The 19,097-nt window shown below is 40.0% G+C and overlaps 1 protein-coding gene across 8 annotated transcripts in view; it reads right to left on the bottom strand.

Moving 5' to 3' along the window:
* Positions 1 to 19,097, bottom strand: part of CDC14B (cell division cycle 14B) — a 58,771-nt gene that overhangs the window by 31,295 nt on the left and 8,379 nt on the right. For all 8 annotated transcript variants that reach the window (XM_066181687.1, XM_066181683.1, XM_066181686.1 and 5 more), the window contains exons 2-4: positions 12,934 to 13,027; positions 11,959 to 12,034; positions 9,977 to 10,069 (exon numbers count right to left, since the gene is read on the bottom strand). In XM_066181687.1, the coding sequence (XP_066037784.1) occupies positions 9,977 to 10,069; positions 11,959 to 12,034; positions 12,934 to 13,027 (263 nt within the window). The remainder of the gene's footprint in view (positions 1 to 9,976; positions 10,070 to 11,958; positions 12,035 to 12,933; positions 13,028 to 19,097) is intronic.

Raw genomic sequence — 19,097 nt, 5'->3', positions numbered from 1 at the left:
GAGATATTAGCAAAGCTATGAATCATCTGGTGCACAAACTGTCGCAACACTCAACAGACAAGACTAAAACCGTTATTTATGTATGTTTTGATCTTCCTACATCAGAACATCTGCATTAATCCAAATTCTGTACTTCCTCCTTTGCACTGCTGAGGCAATATCCAGCAACTAAATCCAGATGCCACAAACTAAAAGAAAACAAAAATAAAAATAAAAATAAAAGGAAATCTGTAGCTTCAGAAGCAAAGTACTATGAAAAAAATGAATCGAACTTTCTACTGTAAAAAACACTCAGAAAAGAATTCACAAAGGACCAACTTACGAGAAATATCCGTATGGTCTTCCATCACAACATGTCTGATCCCTCTTGGAGAGCCTTTAACATTAAGGTCTCCTTAAAGAATACCTAAAACTCCTCTTTTTTGCATATCTCTTCTTCAAACACCATTAAATACCATCTCCAGCATGGCCAGGAGGTAACAAGTTGTCATTAACAGGTCAATCAATATTCAGTAATTTTAAGTTAATACTTTTTCTTTGAAATTGCTTTAACACTACAGAAAGTTGTGGTTTCTTCACTAATGTTCAGGAAAATTATTTATTTCTTATATACTAATGACATCTTTCCTTAGTGTTATTTGAAAGCAAAAATCCTCATGAGTATTAATTACACATCTTCCAAAAATCAAGGCATGGTGTATTTACTTTCTGTTGCTTTGGACATTTTTTCTTTAAAAAGTTGGCATTGCCTTTCAAATTTGTTTGATGCTGCTGCAAAGTCAGTTTGAACAAATGGCTTAACATACCTTAAACATCCTCTCTCCACACACACAGAGAAAACAAGAGTTGGAACAGATGTTGCTAAAAAAAACCCAACAAACAAACCCAGCTTGAAACACAACCTAAACAGCTAAAACAGACATGGCCAACAGGTGACCCCTTTGATTTTCCTAATTCAATTAGTGTATTAATTATTTTCTGAGCATTCTTCCCTTGAAATTGGCAGAAGAAAACAGAAAAATAAATCTTTCTTGAGACATAGCTAAGTAATGAAAACTGCATGTTTTGTGTGTGTGTGTGTGTGTGCGCGCTTTCACTGGGGAGGGGTAAGTGACTTCTGCATTTATATTTGCAAGTATACAACCAAAATAGAAAAGATACTTTAAAAGCCTCCCCAAGCATCACTGAATAGCTTATCCTTCGATGGCAAAATTTGTTTTCTATTCTGCAGGCATTCATTGCCTGATTTGGATGTAAAGGTTATCTTTGAAGAAATTTCAAACTGTGTGCTTTGATACAGTCCTAATTTGCATCTTGCAGCACAGTGAACACAGATTGCTAGCCACCATATAAATCAAGCACTTCTTGTTTATCAGGAAGAGAGCCCTGTCTCTGAAAAACCTACAAACCTGAGACATAAAATGGAATAAAAAACAGATAGTAATTAGACAGAGTTTGTAGCCAGAAATGAGTCACCTGGAAAAAACTGGATTACAGAATTGCAGAATCAATTAGGTTGGAAAAGATCTCTGAGACCATCCTAGTCCAACCTTTGCCCAAACATGACCATGCCAACTAGACCATGGCACTGTGTGCCATAGCCAGTCTTTCCTTAAACATCTCATCCACCATCTCCCAGGGCAGCCCATTACAGTGTTTAATCAAACCTTCACCCTTCCTGTGAAGAAATTCCTCCTAATGTCCAACAGGACTTAAGTGCTATCACACTGTGTACTATACAGAGTACTAATTGTACCGCAGGCAAATAGAAATGCAACTAATACTAGCTGATTTTGTAAGCACATATAAAAGCTCAGCTGAGGCATGGGAGAAATCTTAGGCTTTCTGAGCTACCATCTTCTTAAAGGAAACAAGACTGAATTCAGAAGCAGTTGTTTACAAGTTTAACAGCTGCAAGAGACAACTTTTTTCCATCTCACTGTGTGTATTAAAATAAGCTAGTTAGTTCTAATATGTTAGTTCTCAAGCACAGATCCTGCTTCTGAAATTACATTACGAGTGAAACTGCTAGAAACACCTTTTTAACATACATTGTATGTGTGTGGACTTTCCTTAACACAGCTATGTAAGAACACTTCCTACATACAAGGACATTGAAAAAACCTCATCTGATACTGCAAAGCAATAATACAAATTGTATTGTACAACTGAAGCAAAATACAGCATATTTACTGAAGAAGAAAACTTATTCTGAAACAGAGATCCTGCTACACTCAGCTGTGACACTACTACACACAAAAGATACAAAAAGTGAACAGCTGCAGAGACAGCAGTTGATGAAATGGTCAGATGGTGTAGTCAGTGAAAAGCGTTTGCAAAAATATCAGGTTAGTATGAGAATAGCTGGATGAGTGCAATGGTGTAGACTTCATCAAAGGGGAAGAATGACATTCACACATAATGGAAAAAGACCATAAACCTAATTACTTCACAAGGAAAGTATCCTGGCAGTAACAACACAAGAAGTCAAAGTGGAGACAGGATCAGTTTCTGTCACAGCTTAAGGGAGTACCCAGCTAGAAATCCTGGATATAACCAAGGCTGGATGAAGGCTGAACATGGGTGGGGCCTGTTTTTAGGTTAGGGTGAACCAAATTCCATGTATGGAAACAGGTAAGACTGAAGCAGCAATGCTCAGAGAAGCAACAGATGTCAAGGCAGCAGAGGCCAAACATCTGCATTAGGAAATGGTCTGCACCAAAAGAATTACATCAGTAGACAGAGAGCCAGCACTGAAGATCTGACATCTTTACTATATACTTCCAGCAGCTTTTAAGCTTAACAGCTGGGTTCAGTCTGGTCGTGTGGACTGAATGCCCATTCTTTGCTGGGATTACTGCTACACTGCTCCAGGAAGTGAACCAAAATGCAGTAGTCAGCATTTAACAGAAGATTAAGTTAAAAAAATATTTCTGACACACCTATATCTACATAAAACTAAATATAATACTGTTTCTGACCTGGAGGAGGCCAGAGAAGCCTTAAAGATGAACAATTTCATTGGAATGATGTGAGTGAAGAAAGGACTAAAGAAAGCAAATAAACAGGAAAGTAGTAGTGATCAAATATCTGTAGTAGACAGAAGTGTTGGAAGAGAAAAGGACTTTCTAAGGCAGTAAGCAGAACTGAAGTTTTAGAAAAGAAAAGAATGGAAATGTTGATCTGATGAATAAAGAAACAAAGATATATTTGTAAATCGATGAGGTATGTTCTGGGGGAAGGAGGGGAAATGAGAGAAGACAAATTCCAAAAATCAAAATATACAACAGCTGAAACTGATTTGTCCAGATACTGATCACAATTTATGTTTCTGCTGTGCTTTCTAAGATGATGAAAACTTTAACAAATAAAGCTGTTTTCTTAGGTTAATGCCAGTAAAGCAACCAACAAAAATTACTACTAAAAAGATAAAAATATTAAAATAAATTTTAAGCAATGATATTAGCTGTTATTTAGCAGAAGCAGGAATTCTCTGGGATAATTTTTATCCTTTTGTGTATATACAAATGAAGAAAATACTACTAGAATTTAAAAATTATATCTCAAAGGGCTCTTTTTCTGCAGTTAGGGAAATATTAACAAAAAAAAGGCCTTCTTTCAAAAAAGCTTAGTCAATGCAGCATGCAGCTACAAGTTCAGCTTTTAGAATTTTCCTACAGTCATATGCAAGTGCAGATAGGAGTATACACACATATCTATACACACACAAACAGATAAACTCTTAAAATCTTTCAGAAATCTTCTACTTAAGCACCTTTCATGAAAATTGTTACTATAAGGAATTGACATCTTCCAAGTCTAACATATTCTATCACAATCCGCAATCATTTTGTATACAGACAGTTTAGAAATTCACTTTTTTAATGCATACAAAAAATATCCTACTGAACTTCAACATATAGCCAGAAATTTGCTATTACCAGTTGAACCACTAACAATGTTCTAATCATCCTTTTCATTTAGGTCATCTGTTTCTAATTAAGGAACTACAGGCACGTCTGTAAATGGTCAACAACCATCCAAGCACTGAACACTGGGAAGGTGCACTCAAGCACTCCTCCTGCCCCCCGTCACTACGCAGTCAAACAGCTGCTTCTAAGTTCACTCAATGAAACAACAAGGGTTTGCATAATTAGGTAACCCAATCTTTATTTATGAGCATCTAAAATCAACCAGAGAATGAGAGCTTTTAGCAAGCCATGTTTTTGTCTGATTCATTAGAGTTTTCAATTCAGGCTTATTTTTAAGCAACCATTTCCTAGATTATAATCATTGGAACGGTATCCACAGAAGGATGCAAATTATTCCTGGTGGAAAGGGAAATGAGTCTCTGGTTAAAAAAAGCATCTTAACTTTCAATGCATGGCACTAGCAAGTGAAATTGTAACGCTGCATATAAGATAAAACATGTTTAGTAATAATAATCCATGACATAACTTGTTGCTTTTCCAGGAAAATTAAATAGGCTATTGAAATAAGTGATAGTGTTAGAAACTCTATAACTGAAATCTGTAAACAGCACTTTAAATTCATATCTATGATGTGCTCAATAAAATAATAAAAAAAAAAATTATCCATCTGTTCACCCTCAACTGAAAAATCTGCTTAAGGTTGCTACCTAAATCATATATTTTACCAACCATGCTTAGAAGTCAGAAAATGATGAGATAATTAATTTTAAACTGCTAACAAGCAAACTTTATGAGATATAAGTATGTTCCAAAAATGTCATTCACCCAAGACAGCTTGAACTGCTGTAAAGAGAAAATAATTAAACCCACCCATTCTGAATAAATGCAAGTAACTGCCGCATGTGACCAGACTCAAACACAAGCTCAACCAGTTGTTATAATTTTAAAGTATTATTTTATTTCATTAAACCTCAATTGGATGTACTACTCAGTTAGTAGATTAAATTTCAAGCAATATTCCTTAGGACAAAATGTTAGATGTTGCAAAATTAAAACAGAAGTTCATTAGAACAAAAAGTTCCCTGTATGGATTTGTGTTATAGTGAAGAAATGCATGTGGTGTGGCCAACAGTTTCATCATTGGCAGAAACACAGTCATTAAGTGGATAAAAGCGACAGAGAGTGAATAACTGCCTGTCTCTGGCAACTCTCTTAGTTCATCAAAAACAAAAGCAAGAAACTTCCAATTACTTTTTTAAATGGCAGAGGGAAAGTATAAAAAACCCTGAACTGACAGGATTGGGCACATCACTACTTCATGCCAGGTAAGAAAGTACCCTAAGACTATAGAGTGAGGGACCTCCAAAAGAACAACCCTTCTCCTACGGAGACAAGCAGTTTTGTAGGAACATTATGGAATAGAACCTTATACAAACAGCAGGAAAATTTGCCAGTGTGAAGATTAATCACGATTTCCCAAATACAACTCAGAGAAGGTAGCATTTTAGAGGATACAAACTCATAGACTGCCAAGACTCCAGGCAACTTCTGCTTAAATGAAAGGTCAGTACTTTGTCTATCTTGTCCCTGTCACTTGCTTGTCAAGCACCTCTCACCAAAACATAGCTGAGGGTAAACATGGTTTACCCACTCTAAATTTGAGCACTGCCACAGTTACCCATTCACCACCACCCAGTCTGGATCACTAGACAGGTTTATCTCAGGCTTAGCCAGAGATAACTCCGCAAGTGTCACAGTAAGAACAGAGTAGTTCAACATCACACCAGTGGGTGTCAATTGTTTCTCCAACCTCCAGCTTCTACCCAGCATTAGGCCCACAACTAGGAAGGACACTAACAAATAGAAAAGGCAAAAAACCAATACTATGGATTAGAACGGATGAAGGAAACGCTGCTTACCCTGAAGAAAGAAGATGAGAAAATAGACAAAGTACAGAGATGAGTCCTGGAGAAGGTGACCTGAATTACAGCAGTTCATGGGGCGGTACCCTGGGAGGGTCACCCTCCAAGTACATTATTAGTGCCAGGCCTGAGAAAAAAAACACTGTTACTAAGTTAATGTACCCAAGGGGAGAGGGGGGAGCTTGGGAATTGGGTGGACAGGGCACAGAGAGTACATTTTCTTTCGTAATACAGAAGGAGCAATGATGGAAGAAGCAGACTTTCCTCACCCACAGCCAAGTCCTGGTGAAAATCAAGAGAAGCCACTGTAGATACCAACTCAGAAGATCACTGCTGCTTTGGTAGTGTGGTAAGGCCTGAACAGTGCAGATAGCTTTCAAGGAAAAGATTTTTCTTTAAAAGGTGAAGAACAAAAGCTTCCCCCCTCCTCCCTTCCTTCCCTTTTCCCCCTCCACCCAAATAAAGTGTAAACATTCAACCCCAACACACTGAATTCTGGCTACCCTTTGTGTGGCTGAATGTGCCAAATTTTTGCTAACCTACATAGAAGAATATTATTCCCATTATGTCTGTAAAAATGTAGAAACAAAATACAGAATTAAAATAGACAAAAGATGAACAATAATGGGATTATGGTCTAAACTGTTAAGATTTACTCTAAAAAATTAGGTTTTTTATTCTAAAACTACACATAGAACAATGTATTTGTAAACTTAATTCTTCACTCTTAAGGCCATGTTATACTGAAGAGCTTGAGTTAGGCTGTGCTGTCACATCAAGTACACCTGGAAGGAAGCAGCAGATGCAGGAGGGGGGAGAAAGAAGTATGTAGTCTGGAGAGTTCATAAACTATCTCCACTGAAGAGGAAAGAAAGACAAGTTAGATGAAGGGGAATGAGGGAAACATAAAAACACATCAACTGTGAAGAAAAGACTGAGAACAGATTTTGCTCGAAAACATGAACACTAACAGCTGCCCTTAACACACCACAGTTAATGAAGACTTTCATAATTGCCTTAGTAGTCCAAATGAGCATATTCCCACATGATATATATACACACACACATACACATTTGAACAAAAGATGACAAATTATAAATCATGCTAATATATCCCAATTCCTTTAAGCAGAAGTTATAATATTCTGTTTAAGAATACAAATTTGAGGTCAACAAGCCTTTGAAAAGACATGCTCAGAAGTCGAATATTTATGAGGGCATAGAAGTCCCAGAGGAGAACTAGTCATATACAGTTCATTACAGTTTTATAGTTTAAATTTAACTGTGTTTAAAAACAAAACAAAACAAAACTAGAAATCACACAGACTCACTGTGCCAGCTTGTTATTCCTAATAAAAAAGTTGTAGCACCTGCACCAACAGACTAACTTGCCCCCAAAACTGTGCTTAAGTTAAGTGCAGAAGCACTGTTTTTGTGACTGAATCTGCAAAGTCTACATTCCCTTTTACTTCCTTGCTCTTCCTTGAATGAACTGGAACTCCCCCAAGTAATGTATTGCTTACCCTTCCTCAACTTAAGGTAAACTGTTGAAATGGGAACCTACCATGAAGCTAAAAAAAATAGAATCAAGTAAGAAAACACATTCAATCCACAGAAAACAAAATACAGTATCAACCTACAACTTATACTGTAAGATCAGAAAATAAATTAAGACAATCAGCTCAAGCAACAAAGAGTATTACCAACATGACACAGTCTGATTAACTAAAATTACAGAAAAAACTCCTTAAAAGATTTGACCAGTATCCAGATCTTTCTTCAAAAAAAGCAAAACATTCTGAACTAAAGAAGGTAGACACTTAAGTCTACAGCTACATATGTTTTAAATAAAGAAGTCATCAATATTTCCTTTCAATCAGGAAATATGCCTATAGACATGTTTTTCAGGCATTCTGAACAGATCCTGTATCATTGCTTGTTCCACAGAGAGCAATCCAATTCTCCCTGCACAAAGCAGAAATATGGGACAAGTATGTGTGAACACTTGAGAAATGAGCTCTGTAATTAAGCTTGCCTCCTCATGAAAGATCATCAAAGCATGCCACGGGGAAAAAAAGCCTCAGGGGCATAGTTTTTCTTCTGTGATCTTTCTTCAGTGGAATTCCCTCCTACACAAAACTCTGTAGAAAGAAACTCTGCCCTACTGTAAAGGAAAAGCAGTACCAAAGCCAAAATGTATTGCACTGTAAAGAAAATCAGCATCTAGCTAGAGCTATCCTATCACTATCCTAGACTTGCAAATTTGCAAGATAGATACGCCTACATGCAAGGAGGTGACTGATACTCGTACTGTGCTTCACTTTCCCCCGGGCTTTTCAGGGAAACTGCCAAAATACTCAATGTGCACAATACAGTAACGTAAGCACCTCTCCAAATTCTGAGAACTACTGGTGGTTTTGATTAGCCTCTTTCTGCTATATGCCATGTGTCCGCAACTAGCCCTACCACACGCCTCGGCTAGGCAGTCATGATCTCATGTCATGGATCTGTGCGAGCATCCTTTCTTTACTCTGCAACTCCCACTTCCTACACTGCAGCTCTCTAGAGCAAAACCTGCCTACTCATCCGTACAACAACCTCCATTTTTAATTACTGTGCTTTGTATTGTCATAAGCCATACATATGAATCTTAGAGCTTTATCCAAAACTGTTGAAGCATTCACCTTCACCTGCATGTTATTATTGCAACACGGCAGGACTACCAGGTGATCAAAAATAAAGTTTATTTTATGTTGTCCGTATACTTTTGCATAGTCAACCACAGTATTTTCTTATTAGATTATTTTGCCATTAGTTAATCTTTTGTACCAAAATTCTGCTCAGAATGTCAGCTGCTGTGCCACACAATGCTACTACTACACATATTTAGAAGAAGAGTGTAGGAAAAAACATACTCCACTTTTTTCCAAATAATGGCTGATAAGTGAGGCCAGTCCCTTCTTGCTCTCTGGGCCTCAATTATGATCAAGTAATTAGGAAGAAGTAGTTTTCCTAAAAGCTGCAGCTGTTTTGTCAACATAATCCCTTAACAGCAAACAAGCTTAGTAACTGGTATTTCCAGTCTCCATGTGGTTTAAGAATGCACAGGACTACAGCAACACTCCTAAATACCTGTGTTTCAAATAACAAGAGTGATACATTTTGAAACTTAGTTCTCAATTTGTAAAAAGTGCTATAGAATACAGACAACAAAGAAATAACAGGGAACAGAAAATGGACGTCCTGCATGATGCAGAGAGGCACCAAGGAGACTGCCTGTATCGCAGAAAGGACTGTGCTGCCTTTGAGTAAATAAATAGGAATAACCTAAGGCTAAATGAACTTCAATCTCTCAAATCTCCAACATCAAAAAGTACATAGCTTCTCATTTCATTTTATTACTCAGTAAACAAGAAAAATGGTTACAATCAAGGTGTGTTACAAGTCAAAACAGAACATGAATGTGGTACATCACAGCTTTCATCCTGAAGTATTCAGCATTTTATTCCCTGACTACATTTTTGTGTAACAAATACATGCAGTTGTGATGTAAAGCCAGTCCTTTTCCCTTCTGCAGGCACAGACTTGGCTTAGTACCTTTCCAGTCACATTGTATCTTCCCAGGCTTTACACAGGCTCTAAACCCATCACACATTCTCACTGCTTCTCCCAGGTTAATTGCAGAGATTACCTTGTATTAGAGAAGAAGCAACTGGGGAAGGAAAGGTTCATTTAAACATGCACTGGCAAATGATACATTATACTTCATGCAAGATACTATTTTTCTATTTTTAAAAAGAAAAAGAGGTGTGGTTGGGGAAAGGCAAACTTCAAGAACCAATAAATTTGAATCTAAATGAGAATATTAATCATGATTTTTTTCAGTGATGATCTTATTTCTTAAGAACAGAAATGGCAGTAGGGAGGAAAAAACCCTAAAATCATACAACTTCACTCACATACCTGCTAGACTTTAGAAACCCTCTTATTATGTGGTACATAACTATAATTACATTAGTAGGATGGGTATTCAAGAGAAAAGAATTGTTTTTATCTTGCTGTTCTAAAAATTGAATATGAAGAAATGAACACAACAGCTGATGTAAAAATTTAAATACTTACTGCGTAGGAGCCTACGAGGAATGCAGCATTCGCTTGCTTTTTCTGATCAAAGCCAGTATAATGAATTATTTTCTTCCTTATCAATGAAAATGACTGTATGAAGAAATGAACAAGATTATGATTTTGCATTTTAGACCTTTTACACCTTCTTTTATAAAGTCAGAGGAATGCAAATGCTCCTTTGGTCTACCTGTAGTCAGAGAATAAAAAAACACTGTAGAGTAATCCCTCAGAAGCTTTCGAAGACTGTATTGCACCCTTACCTAGATTTTTCCAGTATTTTTCCCAGTATCCAGCCTAAATAATTTTTGGTACAAATTACTGAAATATTTTCTTTTTCTTCCTAAATGCATTTGTATTTTTAGTTAGCATTTTTGGTTTCAAGCCTTATGTAACAGACAGCCATTTATGAGAACAAAAAGTGGCATTCTCAAAAGCATCGCAGGTATATTAAAGTTGCAAAATTTTTAAAAACAGAGTTTACACCTTTTCATTCATTTTTCAAACTCAAATGTAGATAAATTCACTAGCATTTGTTTCTAAGGATCAGAACCATGTGTAGATTAAAATATTTTGGAAGTATTTCTAAAGTTTATCATGAATATTTTAAGTGTCATCTTGGCTTGGCATGCAGTTTCTCCATTTATCTTAGAATGTGGGTGGAATAGCATTTTCAATAGAAAGGACACACACATATGTGGTGGCAGTTATCCCCTAACTGGTCCTTGAAATAAATTCTGTTGTGCTCGAAACTGCATACTTTCATCAACTGCTAAACTATCATTAAATGTCATTTTATGCATTTAAATAGCAATATTACTTGTTCAAGATGCCAGACTCAATGCATTCAAGACAAGAAGAACCCTGATCAGTAGCAGAAATATGTTCTCAGAAATCCTAACATGTTAAACACAACACATGGAAAGGGACTATAACACAGACTTATGTTGATTCAGAACATCCCGTATACAAAAATCAGAGCATCTCATCTCTGCCAAAGTACAGTTACCCAGGTGGGAGTTTACCACCTCCCAGCCTGGACCACTAAACAGGTTTATCTCTGGCTTAGCCAGAGACAATTCTGCTAGTGCCCCAGTAAGAACAGAGCAGCAGCACCACACCCATGGGTGCTAATTGCTTCTACAACCTAAAGAATAATAAAGCAAGTCTGAACTATGCAAACTATTACCTGTGACAGACAGGAAGGAACAACAAAAAAAATACACTCATTCTATAATGTACTGTATGTTTCACACTTGTCACAGTTCAGTGGCAGTTTAAAGATCTAAGTAGTTTTGAAGAGGCAAAGTGTGACATTAACAAAAATAAGCTTTTTTATCTGCCAAACAGGTTTTATACGCCAACATCTACTAAAGGCCAACTAACTTGTAGTTGGTTGTGTTAATTAATTTATCTCTTTTAAAGACACTGTGCTGTATCAAGACTCCAATCCCAACAATTACTGAACTGTAAGAGAGAATAATCTTCAGTGTGAGCAGAGCAGCCTCCTTCAGGCAAATGCTATCAGTGCTACTAAAGATCAAATGTTGTTCATTACTGAAGAATGTCAGCATCAGAAGAGAAGACCAAGTCAAACAAAAACATTTCAAATAAAAGCACAGCACTACACACCGAAGCTCACTCAATATTGACAGATTGCCAATAAGATAGAATTCCAGGAAAGAACCTTTTCCTATAAAAGAGGCTGTATTCACTTAGCAACTGATCTAGAAACTTAACAATAGTTTACTGCCACAGTTGTGCATCATCTGGTTCCTAAAAATAAGTGGGTTTTCCACCCTGAACCTCCTCCTCCCCAAATTCACCTCACTAAAATATAGCACTCATATTCAGAATCCAGCTGGATTAGGAAAACAGGAAAGCACCTGAAGAATAACAACAAAAGAAATTTTGGCCCACTTGTTTTTGTCTTTTAAAAAGCCAGTAATACTGGCTTTTGAATAAAAAAATCCAAGCATTACCTTTAATTTCTTATTTAGCTTGCAGCAGTATCTGTAGACCATTGCTAGATTGAGTGGTCCAAAGTCTGCATAGAAGCTGTTAGAAGAAAGGGGAAAGGTTGTACATGACCCCTGTAAATGCCGTTTTTTAAATAAGATGCACAAAGCAAGTAGTAATACACGTATTATATACATACATCATTCTAAAAACAAACATGCTTTTTTTACATAAATACATACTGCTTTGTTAAAGGAAATATTTTGTCCTCTTTAAACATGGATTAATATTTTTTTGTTTTCCACACAGAACCACTCAAAACCAATACCCCAGATTTTAAGAACTATTTCTCACTACTGTATCACTCTGTGACAAAAGTTTTTAAACTTTATTTAAAGAGGAACTCATAAGTTTCACTTTAAAAAGGAGGCAATTCATAGTGCTAGAGAAAAGAGAACACAGAGACTAAAGATTGATTAGTGCATTAAAAAACAACAAGCATGTCCTTGATCAAAAACTATTTGAAGAATTAGCAACATTCCACATCATGTAAAAGACACTGTTGACTACAGGGGAAATAACATATCCACTGTCAGCTCATAAAGGCTTGAATTCACTTTGCCATTTTCTTCTCTCATTCTAGGAAGTTTGGACATTACATGAGAAACCAAAGACACCCCTTTTAGTCCGGCAGTACAATGTACACTTCTCAATTTATTTGGCTGCATTATGTTTCTGGTTCTTCTAACAGAAATGGGTACATCAAAAGCTTCTGCTTTGAAAATGTTTTTAAGAAATCCTTATGGGAAAGCAAGAAGCCTTTGAAAGGTCTATAAATCATCATGGCACATAAGTCGTAGAAGGCCAAACTCATTTAATAATTTTCCAATGAGACTGAGTCCTCACTGCTGTTGTTCTGAATAATTTATTTCTGTAAAAATAAAAAAACAAAAAAACCCCAAAAAAAACCAGGAAAAAAAGCCTAAGTTGGTACTTACTTCTCATACACAAGTTCATCATCTACGCAGAAATAATGGGTATTTGCAGCTCCACTCTTTGGTTTTTGGTACAGAATTGCAAAATAAAGGCGATCTGAAATTCAAGAAAATAGGAAGCTTTTTTAAATATGTTTTTCTGCTGAAAGTCTGAAGTATTACTTGTCAATGGGACAACTTTAAATGGTTTAGAATGAAGAAAACCTTCTTTTAAGTATTAAGTTAGATATTATTATTTCTCCAGTGTTAAACAAACAAGCCACACAAAGACTGAGGCTTTTTGCTCAGCAGCATGCCCATAATCTGCAGCTCTTTAGTGTTCTTTCCCAAAGTGTTCCTTGTTTAATGATTTCACAAAATAGCAGGAGCCTGACTTGCACCCACACACACAGCAGACACCTCCTTTGGCAGGTTTGGTTGCACTACAAATACCAATGCACACACACTACTCCCCCAACTAAACTACAAATCCCTCTGCACCTCTGAGCACCTACGTTAAACTAAGTTATGAAGCACACATACCAAACACAGGCACTTCTTCCTGTAAAGCCATGATGTTGACAGTAGTGCCATGCAATTAAAGCCTGCTAGTAACAGACTGAGGAGGGATGCAACCAGGCAGGCCATGCTGCCCATGGGAGCACCAGCCAAGCCCCCACCTGGACATCTCCAAGTGAATTCCCATCCTCAACCCAGCTGCCCCTTCAAAGCCTGTGTGCCTGCAGGCAGAAGGTATCTTGTACTTGCCCTGGCTTCCTTTGTTAAGCTGAGGGGAAAAAAATACCAGTGGCATTCACATAGATATAAATTACTTTTATAGCCAGGGCAGTTGAAACCCCAGTGAACTTTAAACGCTGACTGTGCTCCTGCTATAAATTGTTGTGCTTGCAGTAATTGATCAATAAAAATTCAGGCCTGCAGCACCACCGCAATACTTGTCTTCCTCCTGCTGAGAAAATATCATCATAAAATATTTGGATTAAAATTCAGACCTCAAATTAAAGCTTTTTTTTCTTTGTTTTTGCAAATTAGTTCCCTAGAACAGGTATTTTTTAAGTATCGAAACAGATCATGTGCGGGTATTATTTCAAAACATGATCTCTGATGAGGTGTAGTAGTTTGAAAGCAAAACAAATGAGAGGCACTAAGTCAGAGATACAATTTAATAGAAAAAAAAAAAGAAAGCAAACTAGAATAGATGCAATAATACAAAAGACCACTGACAGAGTCAGAATACAACCTAGGCATAGTGATGGAAGCAGTCCAGATGAGGTGGTTTTCTTGAAGCAGTGATTCTGTAGAAAGGTCTGGTAGCTCAGGTCTTCTGGGAATCTAGTGGGTAAGCGCCCCCTTGGTGTTCAGAGTCTCAGCTTATATCCAGGCTGGAATGCTTGGTTTCTCCCTCTGGGCGGAGCATCTCACAATGGGATGGTGAGTCATGTGATAAGGCCTGATGGGCCCATTAACAGGAGGTAGTCCAGGAGGGGGTTATCTGTGAGCTGTGTAGCAAAGGTGCTGATGGGCCCATTAACAGAAGATAAGCCAGAGTGGAGGAGGCAGGGAGCACTGCCTCACCTGGTTTTAACAGTTCATGAAGATGGTGATAGAATATACTTCAACCCAGGACATTATCCACCCCTTATTCTATTACCATCTACATCATCCTAAATTAATACCTTTCTTAAACTACACACACACACACATATATATATAATGAAATTCTACACACAGTTCTCACTTAAAATAAGGTCTCCTTGTGGTACACAGTGGGTTTCCTCATTCTTTTGCATCACCTACCAAGTGTAACTAGGTCCTTGAGCAAAGACAACCCCACGGATGGGTTTGCCCTTGCCCGAGGTGGGATTAATCCAAACAGTCTTTCTTAACATACCTCTCATGTGTACCACAGGGACCCTATCTCTATTTACTGTGTGTAAGGATTCAGACTGGGCAGGACCAGCTCGATTGATGGACTTTCGGGTATTGACCATCCAGGTGGCCTTCGCTAAGTTCAGTTCCCAATTTTTGAAGGTCCCTCCGCCAAGTGCCTTAAGGGTAGTTTTAAGCAGTCCATTGCATCGTTCCACCTTCCCGGCAGCTGGTGCATGGTATGGGATATGGTATATTTATTCGATTTTGTGTTCTCTGGCCCAAGTGCTTATGAGGCCATTCTTGAAATGAGTCCCGTTGTCTGACTAAATTTTCTCAGGGGTGCCATGTCTCTACAGGACCTGCTTTTCCAGGCCCAAGATGGTGTTCCGGGCAGCAGCATGAGGCACAGGGTAGGTCTCCAGCTATCCAGTGGTTGCTTCCACCATGGTGAGCACGTAGCGCTTGCCTTGGTGGGTTTGGGGAAGGGTGATGTAGTCAATTTGCCAGGCTTCCCCATACCTATACTTTGACCATCGTCCACCATACCACAGAGGCTTCACTCGCTTGGCCTGTTTGATTGCAGCACAGATCTCGCAGTCATGGATAGCTTGGGAGATGCTGTCTGTAGTAATGTCTACACCTCGGTCACGAGCCCATCGATATGTTGCATCTCTCCCTTGATGACCAGAGGCATCATGAGCCTAACAAGTTAGGAATAATTCTCCTTTGTGCTGCCAGTCTAGATCAACTTGAGATACTTTCACCTTGGCAGCTCGATCCATTTGCTTGTTGTTATGATGTTCTTCATTAGCTTGACTCTTGGGTATGTGCGCATCCACGTCTCGAACCTTCATGGCCAGCCTTTCTACTCGGGTGGCAATGTCCTGCCAAATCTCAGCAGCCCAGATGGGTTTCCCTCTGCGCTGCCAGTTGGCCTTTCTCCAGCGGTCCAGCCATCCCCACAGAGCATTAGTCACCATCCACGAGTCAGTGTAGAGATAGAGCCTTGGCTACTTCTCTCGTTCAGCAATATCCAAAGCCAGCTGGACAGCTTTAAGCTCTGTGACCTGACTCGATCCACCTTCTCCGTCGGTAGCTTGTGCAACTCGTCGTATGGGGCTCCATACAGCAGCTTTCCATTTCCGGTTAGCACCTACAATTCGGCAGGAACCGTCGGTGAAAAGGGCATATCGTCTCTCACTCTCTGGTAGCTCGTTATATGGTGGGGCTTCCTCGGCCCGTGTCACTTGCTCCTCCTTTTCTTCAGAGGATAATCCAAAGGTCTCACCTTCAGGCCAGTTTGTTATAATTTCCAGAATCCCAGGGCGATTCAGGTTTCCAATACGGGCACGCTGCATGATCAGGGTGATTTATTTGCTCCATGTAGTGTCGGTGGCGTGATGTGTGGTAGGAACCTTTTTTTTGAACATCCACCCCAGCACCGGTAGTCGAGGTACCAGAAGCAGCTGTGCTTCAGTACCAATCACCTCTGAGGCAGTTTGGACTCTTTCATAGGTGGCTAAGATTTCTTTCTCTGTGGGAATGTAGTTGGCTTCGGATCCTCTGTAGTTTCGGCTCCAGAATCCCCGTGGTCGTCTTCCACGAGTCTCACCCAGCACTTTCTGCCAAAGGCTCCATGACAGACCATGGCTCCCGGCTGCAGAGTAAAGCACATTCTTCACCTCTGATCCTGTCCTGACTGGGCCAAGGGCTACCGCATGAGCGATTTCTTGCTTGATTTGGGCGAAAGCTTGCTGCTGTTCTGGGCCCCAGTGGAAATTGTTCTTTTTGCGGGTAACCAGGTAGAGAGGGCTCATGATTTGGCTATACTCGGGAATGTGCATCTTCCAGAAGCTTATGGCACTTAGGAAAGCTTGTGTTTCCTTCTTGTTGGTCGGTGGAGACATTGCTGTGATTTTACTGATGACTTCGGTGGGAATCTGACGCCGTCCATCTTGCCACTTCACTCCCAGAAACTGGATCTCTTGAGCAGGTCCCTTGACTTTGCTCCTCTTGATGGCCAAGCCGGCCTTCAGGAGAATCTGAACGATCTTCTCTCCCTTCTCAAAGACTTCTGTTGCTGTGTTTCCCCACACGATAATGTCGTCAATCTATTGCAGGTGTTTCGGAGCCTCACCCTTTTCCAGTGCAGCCTGGATCAGTCCATGGCAAATGGTGGGACTGTGCTTCCACCCCTGGGGCAGTCGGTTCCACGTGTACTGCACGCCCCTCCAGGTGAAGGCAAACTGAGGCCTGCATTCTGCTGCCAGAGGAATGGAGAAAAAGGCATTTGCAATATCAATGGTCGCATACCATTTTGCTGGCTTGGATTCCAGCTCATACTGAAGCTCTAACATGTCTGGTACGGCAGCGCTCAGTGGTGGTGTGACTTCATTCAGGCCACGGTAATCCACTGTCAGTCTCTATTCTCTACTGGACTTACGCACGGGCCATATAGGGCTATTAAAGGGTGAACGAGCCTTGCTGACCACCCCTTGGCTCTCTAGCTTACGAATCATCTTATGGATGGGGACCACAGAGTCTCTGTTGGTGTGATATTGCCGACGGTGCACTGTTGCTCGGGCTATCGGCACTTGTTGTTCTTCAACTTTCAGTAGTCCCACAGCAGAGGGGTCGTCTGAGAGTCCAGGCAAGGTATTCAGTTGTCTGATGCCTTCTGTCTCTAGAGCAGCTATGCCAAAAACCCAGCAGTATCCTTTTGGGTCTTTGAAATACCCATTTCTGAGATAGTCTACGCCCAAAATGCATGGGGGCCTCTGGACCAGTCACAATGGGGTGCTTCTGCCATTCTTTCCCAGTTAGACTTACTTCAGCTTCCAGTACAGTCAGCTCCTGGGATCCTCTTGTCACCCCAGAAATGGAAATGGATTCTGCTCCCACATACCTTGATGGCATCAGAGTACACTGAGCACCGGTATCAACCAGAGCCGTATATCTTTGTGGGTCAGATGTTCTAGGCCATCGAATCTACACAGTCCAGTAGATCTGATTGTCCCTTTCCTCTACCTGGCTAGAGGCAGGGCCCCCCTATTCCTGGTCATGGCATACATTGCTCTCTTCTTGTAAATATGTTTTTGAGGTTCTTTCAAGAGGATCAGTCATATTATCATTCTTGTACCGTTTGGAGTTCTGTGCACGAGAGACCAGAGCAACATTGGTTCTAGATGGGATCTTTGTAGTAGGTGTTTCTCTTTTTAGTTCACGTACCCGGGCTGCTAAGGAGGAGGTGGGTTTTTCATCCCACTTCCTCATGTCTTCTCCATGCTCCCGAAGAAAAGACCAGAGGTTGCCTTGTGGTGTGTATCTTTTCTCCCTGGCTGGGGAGCGCCTGCTCCTAATGGCAGAGACTCTCATTGGCTCTGGTTGGATATGGTAAATTTCTTCCTTAAGTTCTTTTTTCAGTTTCTGATGGCCTTCTTCAATCAAGTTCCGGACTTGCTCAGCCAGGCTTGTTTCCACAGACGAGACATGGGTACGAACTGGAGCAGTGACAGTGTCCTCGTAAATTCTTAGTTTATTAGCCAAGACACCTACCCTGTCCTCACCTTCCCTCCATTGCAGTGTTGCTAGGTAACGTGAGTACATCTCTGGTCCAAGCCGTGCAAATCTCAACCACATCCGTGATGTGCACTGGACACCATCTGGGTTTTTAGGAAATCTCTCATCTTCTGAAAAAATGATCTCTAACACAGCCAATTCCTTCAGGCATCGGACACCTTGTTCTATTGTGTTCCATTTTCTTTGGTGCACTTGGAGGTCTTCTTTACAAAGGTATCTATTTTTCACACTTGCTAGCAGTCGCTGCCAGAGGCTGAGAGGTTCTTGTGTTTTCCCGATCCCCTGGTCAATGACTACATCCTGGGACAACGATCCCAGTTGCCTGGCCTCACTTTCATCCAGAATGGTGTCATTGGCTGCAGCGTCCCAGATGCGGAGCAGCCAGGTCAGGATGGACTCGTTGGTCTGGCGGGTGAATTTCCTTCGCAGGTCACGCAGCTCACCCAGAGATAGAGAGCGAGTGATGATTTCTGGATCTGTCTCTTCTGCTGATTGTGAAGGTTCTGCTGCACCCTCATCAGTCACTCTGCGGACTGATTTGGTTCTTGATTTCTTCTTCTGAACGGGGGCAACTGCTACTGGTTTAGGCTGTTCCGATTCAGTGATGGTTTGTGTGGAGATGCTGATGGCACCCTTAGTCCCTTTCTCCTCTGTGACAGTCTGCATAGATGTGGACACTGTTGCCTCACTTTTGGCTTCTTTCTCCTCTGTGAGGG

Source organism: Chamaea fasciata, unplaced genomic scaffold (assembly GCF_029207755.1).
Source record: "Chamaea fasciata isolate MVZ Bird 193981 ecotype frontalis unplaced genomic scaffold, bChaFas1.0.hap1 SCAF_4, whole genome shotgun sequence".
NCBI lineage: Eukaryota > Metazoa > Chordata > Aves > Passeriformes > Sylviidae > Chamaea > Chamaea fasciata.
This window is presented reverse-complemented; position numbering and strand designations above follow the sequence as displayed.